At 38.0% G+C, this 19,788-nt stretch overlaps 1 protein-coding gene across 3 annotated transcripts in view; it reads right to left on the bottom strand.

The window, feature by feature from the left end:
• Positions 1-5,516: 5,516 nt before the first annotated feature.
• Positions 5,517-19,788, bottom strand: part of LOC149217792 (uncharacterized) — a 130,885-nt gene continuing 116,613 nt past the window's right edge. For 2 of the 3 annotated variants that reach the window (XM_089393079.1, XM_089393081.1), the window contains 3 exons: positions 9,112-9,811; positions 6,038-8,927; positions 5,517-5,909 (listed from right to left, as the gene is read on the bottom strand). In XM_089393079.1, coding sequence (XP_089249205.1) covers positions 5,880-5,909; positions 6,038-8,927; positions 9,112-9,811 — 3,620 coding nt within the window. In that variant the 3' untranslated portion in view covers positions 5,517-5,879. The remainder of the gene's footprint in view (positions 5,910-6,037; positions 8,928-9,111; positions 9,812-19,788) is intronic. The other variant, XM_089393080.1, reaches the window with a different exon arrangement.

Below are 19,788 nucleotides of genomic sequence, written 5' to 3'. Positions count from 1 at the left end.
CTCATCCATGTTGATCATTTGTCTTAGATATTCCAGAGAGAAAATTCTCATTGGAACATATTTAGGCAATTTGTATGGAGCTAACTCGCAACGATACACCCTAATCTTTGTGTAATTCTGGTAAAGATGCTTGTGTCCCTTCTTAACTTGGTCACTTAGGTGCAGAATTATTTTAATTTCTGGGTTGATTCTAGTTTCACTCTGGCTGTTGAAAATCTGTGCAACTAGATAAATAAAACGGTCAATAAAATATGAAAATTTGAACTGAGTTGAGTTTCTCCTGACCAATGAGGTCCATTATGTAACTGATTGATTTACTTGTCGATCATCCTGTTTGTGTAGGGTTATAGGTAAGATGTCTCCTTGTTGGAAAAGGAACATATGCACTAGTATAGAAGAATACTTTAATACTCACTCAGTAGTGATTTTCATTAATTGTTCATGCATATTTTCAACCAAAAATTGACTGTAATTATACATGAAAGTTGGTTTGTGTTCTTTGGAGAAGATGGATAGATAACCCAGAATAGGTTCATCTACCCATTGGTTTGTTTGGTAACCTAACAGGAAAGAAACTAAAGAGATGATATGTTTAGCTCTCTCAGGGAACAATGAGGTTGAATAAGGAGGGTTCTTTTTAGGAAGTTCAGCGTCTTCTGGAAAAAAGATCTCAAACACTTGAGCTCTTTGGGGGAAAGTGAGCTTATGGTATAGATCCATGAGGACCGTAGTAGAGAAATGGCTAAGGGAATCATTCTCAGGAATGAGAAGCATTTTCTTGATGGTTTCAAGTGTGATAGATATCAGAATGTCTCCATTTTGAGCTACCATAGTTCTCTACAAGGGATTGTACCTAAATTGACACCAAGTAACTAAATCAAGAAATGGATGAGTCAGAGGGAACATGAACATGGGCAATAAGGATTCCCATAGGTTAATTTCACCCTCTAAGTCGTGATAGCTCTGCTTTAACCAATGGTGCAATTTGAATATATCAAATTCGCACTCTGTCCACGATTTTAAAAAATTGGTCAGCTAAGGGGATGTGGTCAAGGTCTAGGGTATCAGTGACTTTGGGATTTTCCTGAGATGAGGTTTTACTACTAGAGGGTTGGTCCTTTCTTTTTGGTGCCATATTGTAAAAATGGGTGGAAAAAGGAATAGAAGGCTGAGAGTAGGAATGCCTAACAGAAAGTAGTCTGTGTTCAAATGGTAAATCTAGCTATGCCGCAAGGTAAGGGCAGAAAGCAATCAAGATTGAAAACTTGTAAATCACAAATTGACACAAAACCAAGGATGAAAAGGATTAGTGGGATAAGCGAAATTCGAGGGAGTAGTGGTAAGTGGTAATGAGCGGTGGGGTGTGAAGTAAAAAAGAGGCGACACATTGCAATGACCCTATCATAAAGGAAACCACTTTTCAAACCCCCCTTGTCGTTAATGTGAATCAGTAGAAGGGGGTGCGAAATGGCTTCTCCATCGTTGATCTAGGTGGGGAAGAGGGTCATCGTCCAAAAGTCTACTTGATAGCACTTCACAATAAATACTTTTTTTTGTTTATGACTTCGGTGAAAAACATCATAAAGCTTTATTTACACAAAATTAATCACCCATAAAAGGTAATTAAGCTCTAATTAAACAAACATTAATCTATAATTTGGTGCATTAGTTCTAGCAGCCATTTACTTTCTTAATTTTATTGCAACCCTAGTCTAATACATCATTTGACCAAATTTTGAGCATGTTAAGCCAAATTGTATTCCATTCTATCTTATCTAATCATGTTTATTATATTCTATCTTATCTAATCATGTACTACCAAGATTAAACGATTTGGTAAATTTATTCACTAATCGACATAAATTTAAATGATTTGATCATGGTTAAGCTATATGATTCAAATCAAAACATCAGATTGTGGCATTTTAAACAAGCTACACACAAACCCCTACTTTATTTGCAATGTAATTTTATTCCCTTCAAGTGGGATTTAAATTTGCTCACTTGTACAAATTATGATTTTCTTTTGATGGGGTTTCAATTAATCATTTTTTATCCTATATTTTTTATACCCTCTTTTATAAACAAAAACTAACTTATCAAAACCAAATATGCTACAACACTCTGCCTTAATTGATTAAGCAAAATTCACTACAAACCCCAACTTTGGGTTTCTTTGCTTAGCTGCCCCAAAATTTGCCGATTCATTGGGTATTTTGGGGTTTTCCCCTTTATTGAGGACCATAACCTATGGGGATCAATAGGCTACTTTGTCCCTCATTAACCCTCAATTTGAAACGAACATTACATGGATGCACATGAATATCAATGTTATTCTTTAAATTTTGAATATTTTGTGTATTTCTAATTGACAAGCTTTTTGGTTTGGTTTTCTTACCAGTTCCTGATTCAAAGGGTTTTCCGGTTCAATCACCAATTCTATTCCAAGGATTCCAACTTCAATAATCCTATGTTCAACAATTATGTGAGCCAATGTTTCATATTGGCTTTGATTCAATGCAAAGATTACTGAAAACTTGGGCAAACATTGAAAATGGTTTTTTCAATCAACATCACTTTTTAAAAAAAGCATCACATCCATTGTTTCATCCTGCCAAAAGAATATGAACCTCGCAATGATGTTCTAAAAGTCAATCAACTCAAACTCAAGTTCACCCCAAATTGTACTAACTCAGCCATATAAGGTTCAAGGACTGGTTTAGTTCCAAACCAACCTAATTGACGTACAATTCAACTAGTTCAATACCAAATTTGTACTAAATCTATCCAACTCAGTGAACTTCCTCATTGTAGCGCACAATTTGAAGAAATCATCATTTTTTTAAATTACATAAACCCTGAATTCTACCACCCTACACCATAAAGATAGACAATATAGAGACCATACACTCACCCATTTGGCTCACAGTTCTCTCATTGAACATTTCCAAGCATTTGAAGTTTTAATAACAGTGTTGAAGAGTTCTGATTTAAAGTGAGCTTATGCAAAAGGATCCCATTTGTAATAAGGATGATTTGTTTGATAATTGATAATGTTGATGAATGATATGTAATAGGACATGACCAGTAGCATATTGTTTTTTGGACTGTGGAGATCATTCAGAGCCTCATTGATTATGTATTTTGTTATGATATGTATTGCACTTGATGACCTTTTGAGATACCCAACACTACATGATAAACTTAGTCATAAAATTCAAAACAGTGTCGAACTTGAGATCAACATTGTTTCCATGTCTTAAGAGCTAAAGAACGCATCTTGGTCTTAGTATTGGTCAATTGGAGTCTATATGAAAAAGGAATTGTTCAAGTTTTCCTCTCAAGTAGGAGAGGTTTTGGCCCTGGATGATAGCCTATATTTTGTCTCTCGTCTCATTATGGTTTATGCATTGGTAGTTGTTTGAAGAGATTTGCATTGGTAGGTAAAAAGAATTCACAAATAGTTACTAAATAGAAGAGAAATCCCCTAATCTTGATGCCCTAGATTTCTCAATATCAGAAACCTCGTTCAACCCGCGAACACGAATTTCAGAGTGCCTCAATTTACAACAGAAGCTTGAGGCACAAGTTGTGTTACTTTAAGGGGCTCGGCCTACCTTCACATAATTCCGACTAGCTTAGAACCACCTCAAACCCTCGGCCTGTAACCGAATAATAAGAATTTTCCGCAAGGTCACAAAATCTTAATTTTTTGTTAGAATGATCTTCGTTGCCTTGGGAACCTCAAAACATGTACTTTTGTTTGCCACTAATTTAGTCTATGTAATCTCAATCAAAAGTTTGCCACAATCCGACCTCAAAAAAAATTTTATGGCCTTGAGAGAAAATTCGGATTAGGCAAACGTTAGTCTAGAGAATATTTCTAAAACCTTAAGTTTTTTCCAATACCCTGTGTCAAAATAGATGTAGGAAAAAGAGAAATACACTATCAGCTAGGGTGGAATCTTTCACCACCAAAATTGATAAGAGGGAAGGAATCTTAAAACCCCAGAGCTAAGACTCAAGAGACAAATGAATTGATCCAAATGAATTCAACCCTCCTGTATTTATAGATTTCCTACAAGGGATTCTCACCTAATTTGATTGAGTAAAACTCACTACAAACCCCATCTTTGGGTTTCTTTGCTTAGCTGCCCCAAAATTTGCCCATACATTGGGTATTTTGGGGTTTTCCCCTTTATTGAGGACCATAGCCTATGGGGATCAATAAGCTACTTTGTCCCTCATTAACCCTCAATTTGAAGAGGACATTACATGGATGCACATTACATGGACATTACATTTCTAGTTGACAAGCTTTTTGGTCTGGTTTTCTTACCAGTTCCCTATTCGAAGGGTTTTCCGGTTTGATCACCAATTCCATTCCAAGGACTCCAACTTCAAGAATCCTAGTTCATGTACACTTGATGTACAATTCAACTAGTTCAGTACCAAATCTGTACTGAATCTATCCAACTCGGTCAGTTTCCTCATTGTAGTGCCCAGTTTGAGGAAAATATCATTTTTTGAATTACATAAACCTGAATTCTACCACCCTAAACCATAAAGATAGACAATATAGAGACTACACCCACCCATTTGGCTCACACCTCTCTCATTGAACATTTCCGAGCATTTGAAGTTTTAATAGCAGTGTTGAAGAGTTGTGATTTACAGTGAGCTTATGCAAAAAGATCCCATTAACAGTAAGGTTGATTTGTTTGATAATTGATAATGTTGATGAATGATATGTAATAGGAAAGCGACCAGTAGCATATTGTTTTTTGGACTGTGGAGGTCATTCAGAGCCTCGTTGATTATGTATTTTGTTCTGATATGTATTGCGCTCTATGACATTTTGAGATACCCAACACTACATGGTAAACTTGGTTATAAAATTCAAAACAGTGTCGAACTTGAGATCAGCATTGTTTCCATGTCTTAAAAGCTAAAGGACACATCCACTTGAGCCAACTCCTCACTGGGCTGAGCGTAACTCCAAGGCCAATGTTTCAACACTTGACCCAGTCTAACTCGGTCCCGATCAAAACAATCATAATACGTGTTCCCACAGATTCAAAACTACACAGGTTCCTAAAAACAGAAATTGCACACTACAAAACCTATTCAACTTTAAATTTCAGTCCATTAATAATGTCCATCATAGTTCCAAATAAATGATTATCTACAACCAAACACAGTTACATGTAAAAAAGATTAACCTAGTCAAACTACACAAATGACAACGTAAAGAGATAAATATGTCAAACAGTGATAGTGTCATATGTAAGAACCCGCAATAGTTGAATTCTAGTAAGCAAAACACAAAATTAAGAGTCCCTGGCACCTTTTGTTTTACCGTAAGGAAAATTAATATGATTATCTTCCTTTGGTTAATCTATGCAGTATACTACAATACCAACTTACAGCTCCGGTCTGCAGTATACCAAAAAATAGCTCAGCTCCGCAGTAAAAGAAAAAAAAAATAGACATAAAACATCAATATTCACAAAAGATCGGCCAAGAATCTCCATCGTCACTGACGGATTAATCCATGCAGATTATTTCATACAGATTATGATGAATTTAGTGGATCTAAAATATTAATTCAATGGCAGAAAGAAATACCACTAATGAACAAAAATACACATTCACCTTGAATCCTCATTCATGCAAGTTTTACATAATACACGTGAGGTCTAGTAAATGACTGTACAAGTTTGGCCTCATTTATATCTGAAAACGGCTGGAAGAATAGAACCTCGCATAATGAATGATCGGAGAAGCCAAAATCTTACTGTCAGATAGTACCAACTTCTAGAAACCTGGAAACTAAGTTTCATCACAAAACCGAAGCAGTGTGTGATCCTGACTTTTATTCAAGCTTTTACATACTTATCAACATAACCCTGCAGAAAAATGTTGCGCTTCATTAAATTTCAACCAATATTTGTCTTTCAAATCACCAGAGAATTTTACCGACTAAAATTAACAGTCCTAAACTTTTGTGCCAAAAGGATACTGCAAGGAATCTAACCTGAACAAGCTTTGTGAGTTTTTGCCGAGATAATTCCAAAAACTGGTCAATTTTCTCTTGTGATTTTGGTATTTGATGGCTCTGTAATGAACCTGCAACCTTATCGACAACTTTTTTGACAATTGTTTTGAAAGCCTCCTTACTCATCTGACCTTCTCGCCATGTAGGTTTTAGCACCTCCTTTACAAACTCTGCAAGCTCCGATCTGAAAGCCCTCATCATTCTGATCTCTTTATTCTTCTTACTTTCATCATGTCCATGTGCTTGATCTGTGGCAATGTCACCAGCATGTTCTGTTGCTGCTTCTGTGGCAACGTCTCCAGCATTTGCTGCTGCTGCTTCTAACAAGTGTCCTGGACTGCAGCTTTTACCTTCTTGTCTAGGACTTCCATTCGCTACTACAGCTATACCAGCTTGCACAACTGCATGTGCTGTACCGTCTTGCACAACTGCATGTGCTGCTTCTTGAGATTCAGACCCTTTCAATGAAAGCTCGGCACTGTTTTTATGTTCGTTGTTTCCAACTATGTCCTGAGGTCTGGAGGGAGTACTAGGTTTGGTTGTGACATCCTTGTTATATGGACTAACATTCTGCAGTAATGGAGTTTTTTCTGGTTCCACCAACACTGTCTTCACATCCTGAGATGCAGCAGTATTATCATCCTTTTTCAATGAGTTTTGAGCTCCAGCAGAATAGTCAATACCATCATATAAAGGATCATATTGGTTTTCTTGAGCTGACATATCAAGATGAGGTTGATCAACAGCAGACAGGCTTGGCACATCTTTACTAGGTTGATTTAGATTAAAAGCAGGAAGGCCAAGATTATGTTTAGCAGTGGAAAGTCCATGCATATCTTTATTAGGTTGATTAACAGCAGAAAGGCCTGGTATATCTTTATTAGGTTGATTAACAACAGAAAATCCTGGAATATCCTTGCTAGGTTGATTAACAGTAGAAAGGCTTGGTGTAAAAGGCACCCCAGCCTGAGAACAGGCCATAACATTTTGTTCTCCAAATAAGGAAAGCGGCATTGATCCAATCTGTCCTCCTGACTGGTTTTGAGGAGGAAAAAGTGGCATTGTAATTAATCTTGGCATAAGACTCTCTTGCCCTGTATTTGATGCATGTTGCAAATTGACCAGTTCCAAGGGAGGCTGAGCACATATAGACCTCTGCTCTGGGGTAGCAGTAGCAACATGAGTGGGGACATCATTAACACAATAATTTACTCCCTGAACTGTTGAACCATGAACATATCCAGGCTGAGGAATTGAGTTGAGGGTAGGCATGATAGGATTCTGATGATATGGCATTGAACACCCTCCAATCCCAGAATGCTCAGCAGGTGGATTGATTATAGAGGAATTTGTTGAGAATCCTGAAGGAAGAGAGACAACACTACTTTCCACATTAGAACATGCAGGTGAACTTCCTTGCCAACCATCATTAGGCTGCAAAGGACCGCCGCCAGTTCCAAGGTCAGATGCACGGGACTGTCCAGACGATAAGGTAGGCCCTGTTACACAATGGTCTGGAAGCGCAGGCAAATTCCCCGGCAAGGACTGAAATGGTGTTGAATTCAAATCATTCTTTGAATGTAAGATTTCTGTTTGATATTGCAAATCATGGCTTTGCAAAGGCTGTTGGTGTATATGTTCCACAGGGTTGTGAAGTTGAATTTTGTCTGTTCCAGATGGAGCACTTGGACCTTCTGAAGAGTCTGCATCAAATTTTTCCCAAGACAATGACCGGGAGGGCAAATCTCTCGGCATGAAATGACCACCAACATTTTCCCTTTGATTGGTCTGAGAGGGGGCATCTGTTGACAAGGTCTTTGACCATAATTCTTCTCTGTGACTCTGCAGTTTTTCTCTACCTGGAGTTAAGAATTGTGACTTTTCAGAAGGATTTGCAGATGAATAATTATGTTTCTCCATCTCTTGCCTATGTCCTTTGAATGGTTCCCGTCTATCATGGCCATAGGAATTACTTTCTTGAAAGTTGTTTTTATTCTTGTCCATCTCTAATGCAGCAGAACTTCCCTTCCCACCAAAAGGTTCAGTTATATTGGACCTGCTCTCAGGTCTTTCTCTGCTTCTTCCACCATCATTGTTACCAGTGGCATCCGGATGAAAGAATCTGCAAGATAATCCTTTTTGGCAACACCCTCTTGCAAAAAAAATACATGCTGGAACTGACCTATCATTACGTCTGTCTACATCATGGCTCCTCCTTTCCCTGAAGTTAGGCCGATAATGTTGGTTATGCATTCTGTTAGGTGAAAAATTCCTTGTCTTATCAACCTCTACAGAACCAAAATCATCCATGCCACAAAAAGGTTTTGATATATCCTGTCTACTTTCTGTCCTTTCTCTGCTCTTTCTAACACTGGACCATCTACCAACACTGTCAGGAGCAGTCTCTGAATGAAGATACCTGCAAGATGATCCTCTGTAACACCTTCCTTTGGAAAAATCGTGGCATGGAGTAGCAGAACGATCATTGTAACCATATGACTCTTGATTCCTCCGCTCCACATAATAATCTCTTTCATGCTCATCCACGAATCTGTCTGGTGAAATGCTCCTGGGTTTGTCCAACTCACCAGACCGAAAACTTTCCTTTACAGATTTTGCCCCATCTTGTCTGTTCTCTATCCTTTCCCTACCCCTTCCACCACCAGCCCATCTACTACCACTGTCACCAGATGGCTCCCAATGAAGAAATCTACAAGATGCTCCTCTTTGGCACCTGCCTCGTGCAAAATCATTACACACTGGAGGTGTCCCTCTTCCCCTATTCGTCCTCTCACCCCTTGCATCACCCCCCCGCCTGAATTCATGGACAGGTGTCCTGCTTCTACTCCTACGTCGCTTTGGAGACCGACTGAAACATCCAAAAAATGATATTAAACAATTAAAGCTCCAAAGCCAGCAACTGAATTTCTGGACGAACGAAATTAAAAGACACAGATAACAAAGACTACTAGATTGTAAAAAGTGTTATTAAGATGGCTCATACATACAAAGAATCAAAACACAGGTACAAGAGTTCCAGGTTGTGAGCATACCTGCGGGAACCACTCCACCTGGCTTTCCTTCTGGGAGAACGACTATAACTCCTCTTTCTCCATCTGTTATGACTTGGAGATGGACTCCTACTCTGACTATAACCTGCCCTACCTCTTGCAGCATGTGGACCCCCATCTGACTCACTATCACTGTTCCCTTCTCTTATCATTCTTCCATACTTGTCAATTTTCATTCCTTTGTTATCTTGCTTTAAACGGACTTGCTTTTCAGATTTCACATCATTTGGTTCCAATGTAATGTTTGGTTTCATATTAACCGCCTCTGAGGAAATATTATTATTTAATGAAACATGATAATCCTTATTGTTTGAGTGATTGCCCTCTTTGACACTGTTACCATCATTACAAGGTTTAACATCTTCCAGTTTGCTGCACTCCATGTCATCATGGCCAAAGTTCAGCCCACTTTTATTTTCAGCTAATATTACCACCTCTGATGCCAAATCAACTGCTGCAGATTTCCGTGCAGATTTACGTATGGAACCTGTAAGCATCACCTCTTCACTATTACGTGGAAAAGCATCACTCTCTGGCATTTTACTGGGTATGACAGGCAGGTCCTCCTCAGAGGTAGGGATGTTCTTGACATCTGATTTGTCTGTAGTCAATGTTTGCTGCAGCTCTTGCAAAGTTCGGGCTGGACTCACATCTTCAACACGTGGTACCTCAAATGCAGCTTCTTGACATAAAAAAAGAACAGGAAATCATTTTTATCAGACAGATGTCAAAAATTACTGCACTACACAGAAACTAAAACACGGGCAGAACATTCACTTCAATCACTAAGAAAACACATTTGCAGATCCTGATAGTAAAATGAAATGCTTTCTAAGAAAAAGGAGTAGAAAAGTATACATTTTTCCTGGGTCTCTGTCATAGAAGATTCTCATCACACAATAAAATAATATAGTGACAAACATATGTTCCAGCAAATGCACTAACAAATTCAGAAAGAACACACATGCTAATTGCAATCCCTCAAGGTAATTTCAAAGAATTCAGAAAACCATGGATGTTGTAGGCCCAAATGGCTACATGGAAACTTAATCCTGACTTCTAACATGCTGCCTGTTCATATCAGCGTTGGAAAACATGGAAAGGGCAGAGAATTAGTTGGAGACAGAGTCAGCAAAAGGTTAAAACTCAGTAAAATCCATGCTAATATTTCTGAGCAAATGGCAATTTTTTCGTTTGGGTTATATAAACTTACTAAGGACCCCTCCCATTTTTTAATTGGACTTGCAAGTCAAATACGCCAAACTGTGGAAATCTCAGTGGGTACTTGGAGTCAAATTTAGGAGTATTACTGTATTAGGCAGCTAAGCTGAATTCTATAACAAAGGTTCAAATAAAAGGATTTAATTTTAAATTATGAAAATCTTTCTGCAAAAATATCAAGCACAAGAGGGTACCGCATACTTTGGCCCAAAGAGGACTTTCCTCACAAATCTTTATAAAGGTACGCCATCATCAAATAACAATGTGAAAACAGTCAACACTGAAATTATTCCAGGTGATGAGTTTGTCAATGGTATAGTTTTCAAAACCAGCCCAGTCTGAACCAGAACCGATCAAACAAGCCAGTTGGACCAGACATGGTATTAACCAGGCCAGCTGAGCGAACCAGCAGGCAGGTTTGTACAGATAAACTACCAAACCAGCCCTAACCAGCTGGTTCTGACCCTAACCGCCTGGTCAGATCTCACACGCAAGGTAAGAGTCCAGGACCTATGGTGGTGGTTTTTGAGGTTGTTTTGGAAGAAATCAGGGGCTGTTTCCCCGCTAAAACAACGCACCCCCCCCCCCCTCCCCTGGCTATAGAATATACCCTCTCCCTCCTGAATTAAAACCTCGGCAAAAACCTAACTCAACCCTAACAATGTTAGCAGTCAATGGTAAAAGATTGGCATTTTCCTTATTTTTACTTTTTATCATTTTACTTAAATTTTAAACATTGCCATTATTTGTTTCAGGATGTTTGAGAGTGTGGTTCCAAGTTCCAACCTTGTCAAACTTCATATCAAAAAAGTAGAAATTTTACCAAACTCAACAATTCTCAGGATTTTAGGATTGGTAGGATGGGCATTTCATCAAGAGCACAAATCCCTTTATGCACCTTGATGTTGGTAGTTTTGATTGCTGAAATCTTTCGTTGTTTGTGGTATTGATTGTTGAACTCTTCTACCATGGTCTTAACAAAAATGTACCCTTCACTCAAACCAAAATAATTGGTTAGGCATATTAAGATTTTTCTACAATATTATAAGGTTGAGGAGATGAGCCTTTTACTCAAACCAAAATCATTGGTTAGGTATGTTAAGTTTTTTCTACCATATTATAAGGTTGAGGATTCCAAGGAGTCTGAAGACTTTGAGCCAGACAATGTTTATGTAGCTACAGTTGATGATCCCATTTCTGGTAGTGATGATGAATTTGACAAGTAATCATGTTGATCAGCAGTTTGTAGTAGGATAGTGGCCAGTAGCTTGTAGCATGGTTTTTGGACTCTAGAGGTCATTTAGAGCCTCGTTGATTATGTATTTTGTTGCTGATATATTCACCCTTACATGGTATATAGATGAGCAACTTTGCATATTTTGTCTCTAATGGTTTGGAATCATGGTTTGGAATCTTAATAATCATTTTTTCAATAAAAAATAATTATTTTATGTGTTTTTTTAAAATCTAGTTCACTGAATTCGGTTCGATCCAGTTCTGATTCAATACCTGGTTGGATAAGTGGCTGATTTGAAGATCGGTTCCAGTTTTTAAAACTATGGTTCAACCAAAATATCTGAAGCTGAAAATTTTGTTTTGCTGAAAAAGAAATTGCCAAGCACTATTTTTCCTTGTCTATGCATTATTTCTCTAGACACTAGCCTTTTAACCAAGGTTATCAAAATCGATGAATCAGCCAGATTGACTCATGAGTACTTGCTGTCAAATTTGCTGACATGGGAGTACTAAGCAACTCAACTGAATTTTATAACAAGGGTGCATATAAACGAACAAAATTTTAAATCATAAAAATCCTCCTCCAAAAATATCAAGTACTTGCGGGAACCACAAACTTTGGACCAAACTGAATTTTCGTAGTAATTTTTTATAAAGGTATGGCACCATAAATAACAAAATTTTGTAACATTCTGCATTAAAACTATTTGAGATAATTAGTTTGTTCAAAAGAAATTACAATGCAGAAATATGAAGCACTTGCGGGAACCACAAACTTTGGACCAAACTGAATTTGAATAGCAATTTTTATAAAGGTATGGCACCATAAATAACAAAATTTTGTAACATTCTGCATTAAAACTATTTGAGATTATTAGTGTTCAAAACAAATTACATCCTAAAAATATGTGTATTTGGCTTCAGCCCTATCAACAATTTCAACGCCTCTCTATTGCTCCTCCCAGTCACTTTTACAACCTCCACCCACGCTCTTACAAAAGCCACTCTGTATTGTTCTGTGGATTAATAAGTCACAGCAACTTATATATAAATATACATTTGCTACCACAAACAGCAATTACAAAAGGACTGGTTTGGAAATTAAACAAGGTTGCAGAAGGACTAGTTTATTGGGAAAATCACTATCGCTCATGCTCCACATTTCTTTATTTTTATTGATTCACCAAAATATAAAGAATACATCATGCATTTGGTCCAAATGCACAAACATAGGATCAAATGGACCAAATTTGGGAAAATAAACAAATTGCAACAGTTTGCTAAGTTTAATGAATTACTGGCAAGCAAAACAAACTTTACCCTTACAAATCCACTCATTGAAGAACTAACTCTGGTAAAGAAATTTTGACCTCTTGATCAATCAGGTTTTTACGGATGCACCTGTATCATACTCCAAAGGAGCAAAGAACTCATGGGCTCCTTCACTTGAGGTCTTCAACAGTTCTGCCACAAGTCTGTAATAATGTAGCGGTCATCCAAGTTGCATCAGCTATTAGATGGTCTTTCCACTTAACCAAATACTCATAGTACTCCTTGTCCCTGGATTCTTAATCTCTTGTCTAAAATCCTCTCTGGCTGCAAGGGCTCTGCTGTTGGTAACTTCTTCTGTCACTGAACTGGTTGCTGTCCACTATCATCTGCTGTCTGTACACCTTCTCCTGGTTGATATTATATAGGCCTACAACATTGAAGATGGGAGAAATGCCAATCCCTGGTGGCAACTCAATCTCATAAGCATTGGCAGAAAATTTCCTAAGGATCTTGTATGGACCAATTTTCTTTAATTTTAATTTATTGTATTCTCCTTTAGGGAATATTTTTTCCCTCAAATATGCCAATACTAAATCTCCCACTTCAAAGCTCTATTTTCTCCTCTTGAAATCTGCTATGGTCTTGTATTTGAGGCTGCTCTCCTGCAATCTCTGTTTTACTTGTTCATGAATCTCTTGCATGGATGAAACAAAGTCTTCTCCTGCTGCACTTCTTTGTTCTACTCTTCCCAAGTTTTTGAGTTCATGCACTCCTCTTGGATGCATTCCATACATAATCTGAAAAGGACTCTAACCAGTGCTTCTGTTTGGAGAATCATTATAGGAAAATTCGGCCTCAGCGAGCACTTGATCCCACTGCTTGGGATGGTCTCCAACCAAGCTTCTCAAGATATTCCCCAAACTTCTATTAACTACTTCAGTCTGCCCATCAGTTTGAGGATGATAGCCTGAACTAAAGTTCAAATCAGTTCCAAGCTTTCTCCATAAAATTTTCCAGAAATGCCCCAAGAATATAGTATCTCTGTCTGAAGCAATGCTCATGGGCACTCGCTGCAATCTCACTACCCCTCTAAATAACAAGTTGGCAATATGGGTAGCATTGCTAGTTTTAAAACAAGGGATGAAATCAACCGTTTTTTAAATCTGTCCACTACAACAAAGATTGCATCATTACCTTTTGAGTCTTTGCCAAACCCAATACGAAGTCCATGCTTAACAAATCCCATGGTCTGTCTCGAATTGGTAATGTTGTATACAATCCTATATTCTGGCTCTTTCCTTTGCAAGCTGGCAATTTCTACAGCTGCTTACAAACTTTTGCACATCAGTCCTCATCTTCAGCCAATAGTAAAAATGCTTCAACTGCTCATAAGTCTTGCCATATCCAAAGTACCCTGCAAGATCTCCACTATGCTTCTCTTTAATTAAATTCTACCTTATAGATCGTTTTGGAACACAAAGCTGATTGTTAATTGTTTTCAAATAAAGGCCTTTCTTGAAGCATCCACTCAAGCCTCAAACAACTATCTTGGATTGTTGGGTTTTTACAAGCCTTGTAAGCCTCTTTAGAATCTGCATCTTCCTCATACAACTCCTTCATCATGTCAAACCCTATGATTTAAATTTGACTTTCTTGCATAATCAAATTTCTCCTGCTCAAAGCATCAGCAATTCTGGATATATTCAATCCACTTGACATGCTTTTGACTCAATTTAGGTTGTTGCATAATGTATTGTAGGTCATATTTATCTGTATACAAACCAAACTCTTTAGACATTAATTTTGGAATATGCTATGGGCTTATCCTCCTAACTTAATACAGCACCAATTGCTTCTCCACTAGCATCGCACTTCACTTGGAAAGGCTTGCTGAAATCTGGTAACATTAGAACAGGTTGTTCTACGATCTTCTTCTTCAATAGTTGAAAGTCTTTCTCTGCTTCAGCAGCCCGCTGGAATGCTTGTTTGTCCATTTTTATGGTCTCCATAATTGGAGCAATCATCCTACTAAATTCCTGTAAAAACTAGCCAAACCATGAAAACTTATACTTCAACAATACTTTTAGGCAATGTCACATGGTTCGGGTTTGACAATGATTAGGTTTGGTTCTAGTTCGAACATTTTTGATGAGGTTCGCCATTAGGTTCGTCTATATATATATATATATATATATATATATATATATATATATATATATATATATATATATATAATGAATTATAGGATAAAATAATGAGAAATCAACATCAAAAAACGTCAAAAATGCTATCACGGACATGGAAACTACAAGGATAAATTACAAGCTTGAGTTGTGACATGAAGTTATTAGTTTTTATCAATGGCTATGAAGTTCAATGAGGTTCTTGCCTAACCTCAAAAAAAAATTAAGGTTTGCCAAAATTCGAACCTCAAGGTTAAAGTTCGACGAACCTTGTGACATAGCTTTTAGGAGAGGGCCAAACAACAATAGATCTTACTTTCTCAAAATCCATCTTCAAACCACCCTTGGATATAACAAAGCCTAAATATACAAGCTCTGTCTTCAAGAATGAATATATCTTCAGATTGATAAGCAATTTCTCTTGTCGCGACTTTTCTAACACATATCTCAAATGCCTCAAGTGCTCCTTTTTGGAGTGGTTTCTAAACCAGGATGTCATCTAGATACACAATTACAAATTTCCCTATGAACTCCTTTAACACCTCATTCATCAATCTCGTAGAGGTAATGGGTGCGTTTGACAACCACTCATCTCCCTCTCTAATCCTGATCTGATGGTACCCAATATTTAAATCAATCTTAGAGAAATAACTAGCACAACTCACACAATCCAATAAATCATTATGTGTGGTAAAGGAAATGTGTCCCTGATTGTGATCTTGTTCAATGCTCTAGAATTTGTACACATGCGCCAACCTCCATCTCTCTTAGGACTCAGCACCGTTGGTAGTGCACATGGGTAAGGCTCTCTCTGGTCAACCCTTTCTCTAACAGCCTTATTTGGTAGACTTGCTCCTGGTATCAAGTCAATATGATGACTTATAACTCAAATGTGGCAAGCCATTTGGCAACTCATTTACTACGATATCACCATACTCATTCAACATATCTTGAATCTCAAGAGGCAAATCATTTATAGTACTTATAGTAAGAATTACCTTCGGTTTACACACTAAAGCAAAACTCAACTCATCATCTTTCATCTGCTGCAAAGATTATTCCTGCTCAACAATAATGCCTTGGAATTACTGCAATTTGATGTCCCCTCTTCCTGCAAAGGCAACGAGGTATGGTTGATGTCATTCTTTTGAAACTTGTAAATCTTATTTTTCCCATCATGTACAACACCTCTGTCAAATTGCCACGGTCTACCCAACAGAATATGGCACATATCCATGGGCATGATATCACACAGGATTTTGTCCTCGTAGCTACCTATCTGCAAGTCCACCCACATTGTTCATTCACTAACAATTGATGACACTTTTGAAGCCATGACACCTTATAAGGTGTTGGGTGCTTCATCTTCGTCAATTTCAGCTTCTCTGCCACTTATGTAGACACCAACTTATTTGTGTTGCCACTATCAATCACCATCTTGCAACATTTCCCTTGGACTTTGTAAACAGTCTTGAATAATGCATGCCTCTGAGCTAGCTCAAATACTTCCTTCTTTGGTTCCAACAACATTTTCTTAAGCAATACAGACTCTCCTGTCTTACGTACATTCTTTGCCTATGGTACCTTTGCCTCCTCTTCTTCTGTTGGGTCAACAACAGTACCTCTCTAGCATGCTTCTCTGTTTTCTGGACATTCATATACCATATGTCCAAGCTTGCCACACCTATAGAACCGGATCTCTCTTCCTTTGTCTCTTCCTCATCCTTTGAAAAAGGATCTTCGACCTTTGAAGTCTCCCTCTTGTTGTCGTTGTGGGCTTAAGCTACTAGCTCCTTTTTGTGTTGTAGATTTTCCTCTAGTTGACTATTTTCCTCTTCCTTTAGCAGTACCTTTTCCCTTACCAAACTGCTTTCTTGCAAGCTTCTCCTCAGCGTTCAAAGCTAGCCAGTATGCCTCTTCCAATGTACTAGGCGATAACACATTGATTTCATCCTAGATATCTAATCTAAGACCATTAATGTATCTAGTTGTCTTCTCTGCAAACTCTTTTGCATAACGAACCCTGATGTTCACCTTGTAGGACTCTTTTGTATACTCCCTCACAGTCATCAATTTTTGCCTAAGATTCTACATTTGTCTGAATAAAGTGAGTTGATAATCCTTTGGAAGCAACTTACCTCAGCACTTTGGTACCATTTTGTCCCAACTCTTAATCTTCTACTTATTTTTCCTTCTCCTTTCTGCTTGTATTGCATTCCACCATAAAGTTGCATGTCCCTTCAATTTGGTGACAGCGAACTTGACCATCTTCTCCTCATCCATATATTCATACTCAAAGAATTTCTCCATCTCTGTAACACGGTCTATGAGCTCCCCTCAATTCGGACTACCAGTGTAAGAAGATATGTCTGGTTTCGCCTTCATAACAGATCCTAGCACTGCTTTCAATATTTTGGCTTCTACAAGATCCTCAGCTTCTTCTTCCTATGGAGATTCCTCTTCTTCCTCGCTTACATCCCCAACTTCAGGTTCCCTTTGCTTATTGGTATCCATGGCTGCATTCTTTCTTCCTAATCATTGCATAACTCTCATCACTTTAGCGTTGGCTACATGCCTCTGTTTTCTCCAACCTCCTCTAGCAGCTCGTCCAACTTTGTGTCCCATGTTCAATTTACTTCTTCCCGGAGCATATGCAAGATTTGTTCTGAAACCAACAGATACAAGCCCTTTCTTTTCTACTAATTTTCTTATAGCAAGTTAAATCAAATGCGCCCCTTTTTTATTCAAAATCGAACCAGAACCACCATAGCCAAGACGTGTTATATAAATGATACCAATTGTTGACCAATGGTTGTCATTGATGTCAACCCAAGCAACACCAGGGACTACCCTGATCTTGCATGGGCATTTTGACATGACAACTTACTCTATTTTGAGTCAGAGATCATCTAGATGGATTCTACTCGTCAAGATGTTTCCATTGATATATGGCACGCTAAGTAATTCTTCACGGTTTGAGAGATATTCATGTTTGAAGTTAGTAACCCCAATTAGTGTGCTAAAACCCTATGGGTTTGTGACATGGCACTCATAATTGGATGTGGTCATTGAACAGTCAATAATTAATAATAAAAAAATTGCTCCTAAAATCCCTCCAACGTTCACTTGTTGATGACCTTCTCAACTCAAGACATTCATATAAATAATGACCCTCATATCCTCCTCTAGTAAGGATTTTGTGGCTTCAAATAGGTCATCGTGGAATTTTCGCTATAACTTGTTTTCTGCAAAAATTTACAAGCTGAAATTAAAACCCATTTGAGCCATGATATTGATGAACCTCTTGACCAAATTTCAAATCTTGGTTCGCTATATTTTAAGAGATATGATCTGAGGAATTTAGGGTTTTGCAGGCTCCCGAATTCCATGTCAAACAAGTGACGTTGGGAAAATCATCATAACTTTCTCTCTAAGCATTGGATTCAAATTTCGTAAATAGTCAAAGAAAGAGGACGGACTGTAGTTTCTCGAATAGCGTTTTCAGGGCCGAATGTCACAACAGTGACATGTGGCACTTCGTACAAGTTTTCTATATTGAACTAGTCTATAATCGTGTCATCGTGGGAGATTGGGCATAACTCTTTCTTGAAGAATCCAAATCTTGATCAAACATGTGGGGTTCGAAAGAGGACTCAGAGGTACCACAAGAAGAAACTTCAGACTCTAGAGATCCAAAATTACGTAGATACAATAGATTCAATATTGAGCTCCTAGAAGGCAAGAAAAAGCATGCACTCAAGGATCACTACAGTAAGGACCACACATCAATAGTCAAGGTTTTGGATATAGTCTTGCATAGAGTCCAGGCCTATTTCAAGAGTGGGAGTCTTTGTCTACTGCTACAAGTCAACAACAAAAGTGACAAGCACACTTCAGGTACGCATTGTAATTTTAATTTGTATTTATTCATTGTTATGCACTTACATGTGTTTTGCCGGCAAAGGTAAGTTGAAGGGTATTTTGTTTTGTTTTGGGATTGGTTTCACCGAGCAAATTTTGCATGCAGGTAGAAGAAGATTCAAGTACTACTTCAAGCAAGAATTCAAGAGCAGAACTAATCAAATTAAAGGAAACATTGTAACGGGACATGCTTTGAAGATATGATAGCCATTCGTATATTGTAAAGAAGTGTCAAGGCCAAGAGTCATCATTGTAAAGTTGTAAAAGAGTCATTTGTAAAAGTGTCATCATTAGAAGAGTCATTATTGTAAAGGAGTCAATCTGCCTAGAGTCAAAAAGGCATTATTGGGAGGTATAGGAGTCTTTGTTGGGATTATGTCATGGTTGGGTTGCAGATCATAGAGTGATTGGTTATTTGCTCAAGTACACGAAAATCATTCTACATCCTTATTCTATCGTGGATTATTGTCCCTAGTTTGGGAATCCACAGTCTTGTCTTATTTCAGTCATTATAGGGTCGCAGGGAGGTGCTAGGTAGGTGTATGAAGCTGCCTACAGGTTGGGGCCTGTGAACACTTCAGGGTGGTAGGGTGGTGCTAGGGCGAGTTGTGGCTCGCTAGGGTGTTGGGGCATCCATTCAGTTGATTACTGAAGAAACCAGGCCATTGGGGCGTCCTTCCAGTGGGAGCTGGAAAAGAATGATTTTCTAGAATTCTAGGGAGGTGTTTCTTTCATTTCAGTTGGGGCTGAAGATTAAAGAATTTATTATAAAAGCGTTCGGTGGTTTTTTACCCAGAGGGGGTTTTCCACCTAAAATTCTTGTGTC

The sequence above is a fragment of the Pinus tabuliformis genome, chromosome 1_1, assembly GCF_031772625.1.
Source record: "Pinus tabuliformis cultivar Carrire ecotype Pingquan chromosome 1_1, CPIR1, whole genome shotgun sequence".
In the NCBI taxonomy this organism is placed as follows: Eukaryota; Viridiplantae; Streptophyta; class Pinopsida; order Pinales; family Pinaceae; genus Pinus; species Pinus tabuliformis.
This window is presented reverse-complemented; position numbering and strand designations above follow the sequence as displayed.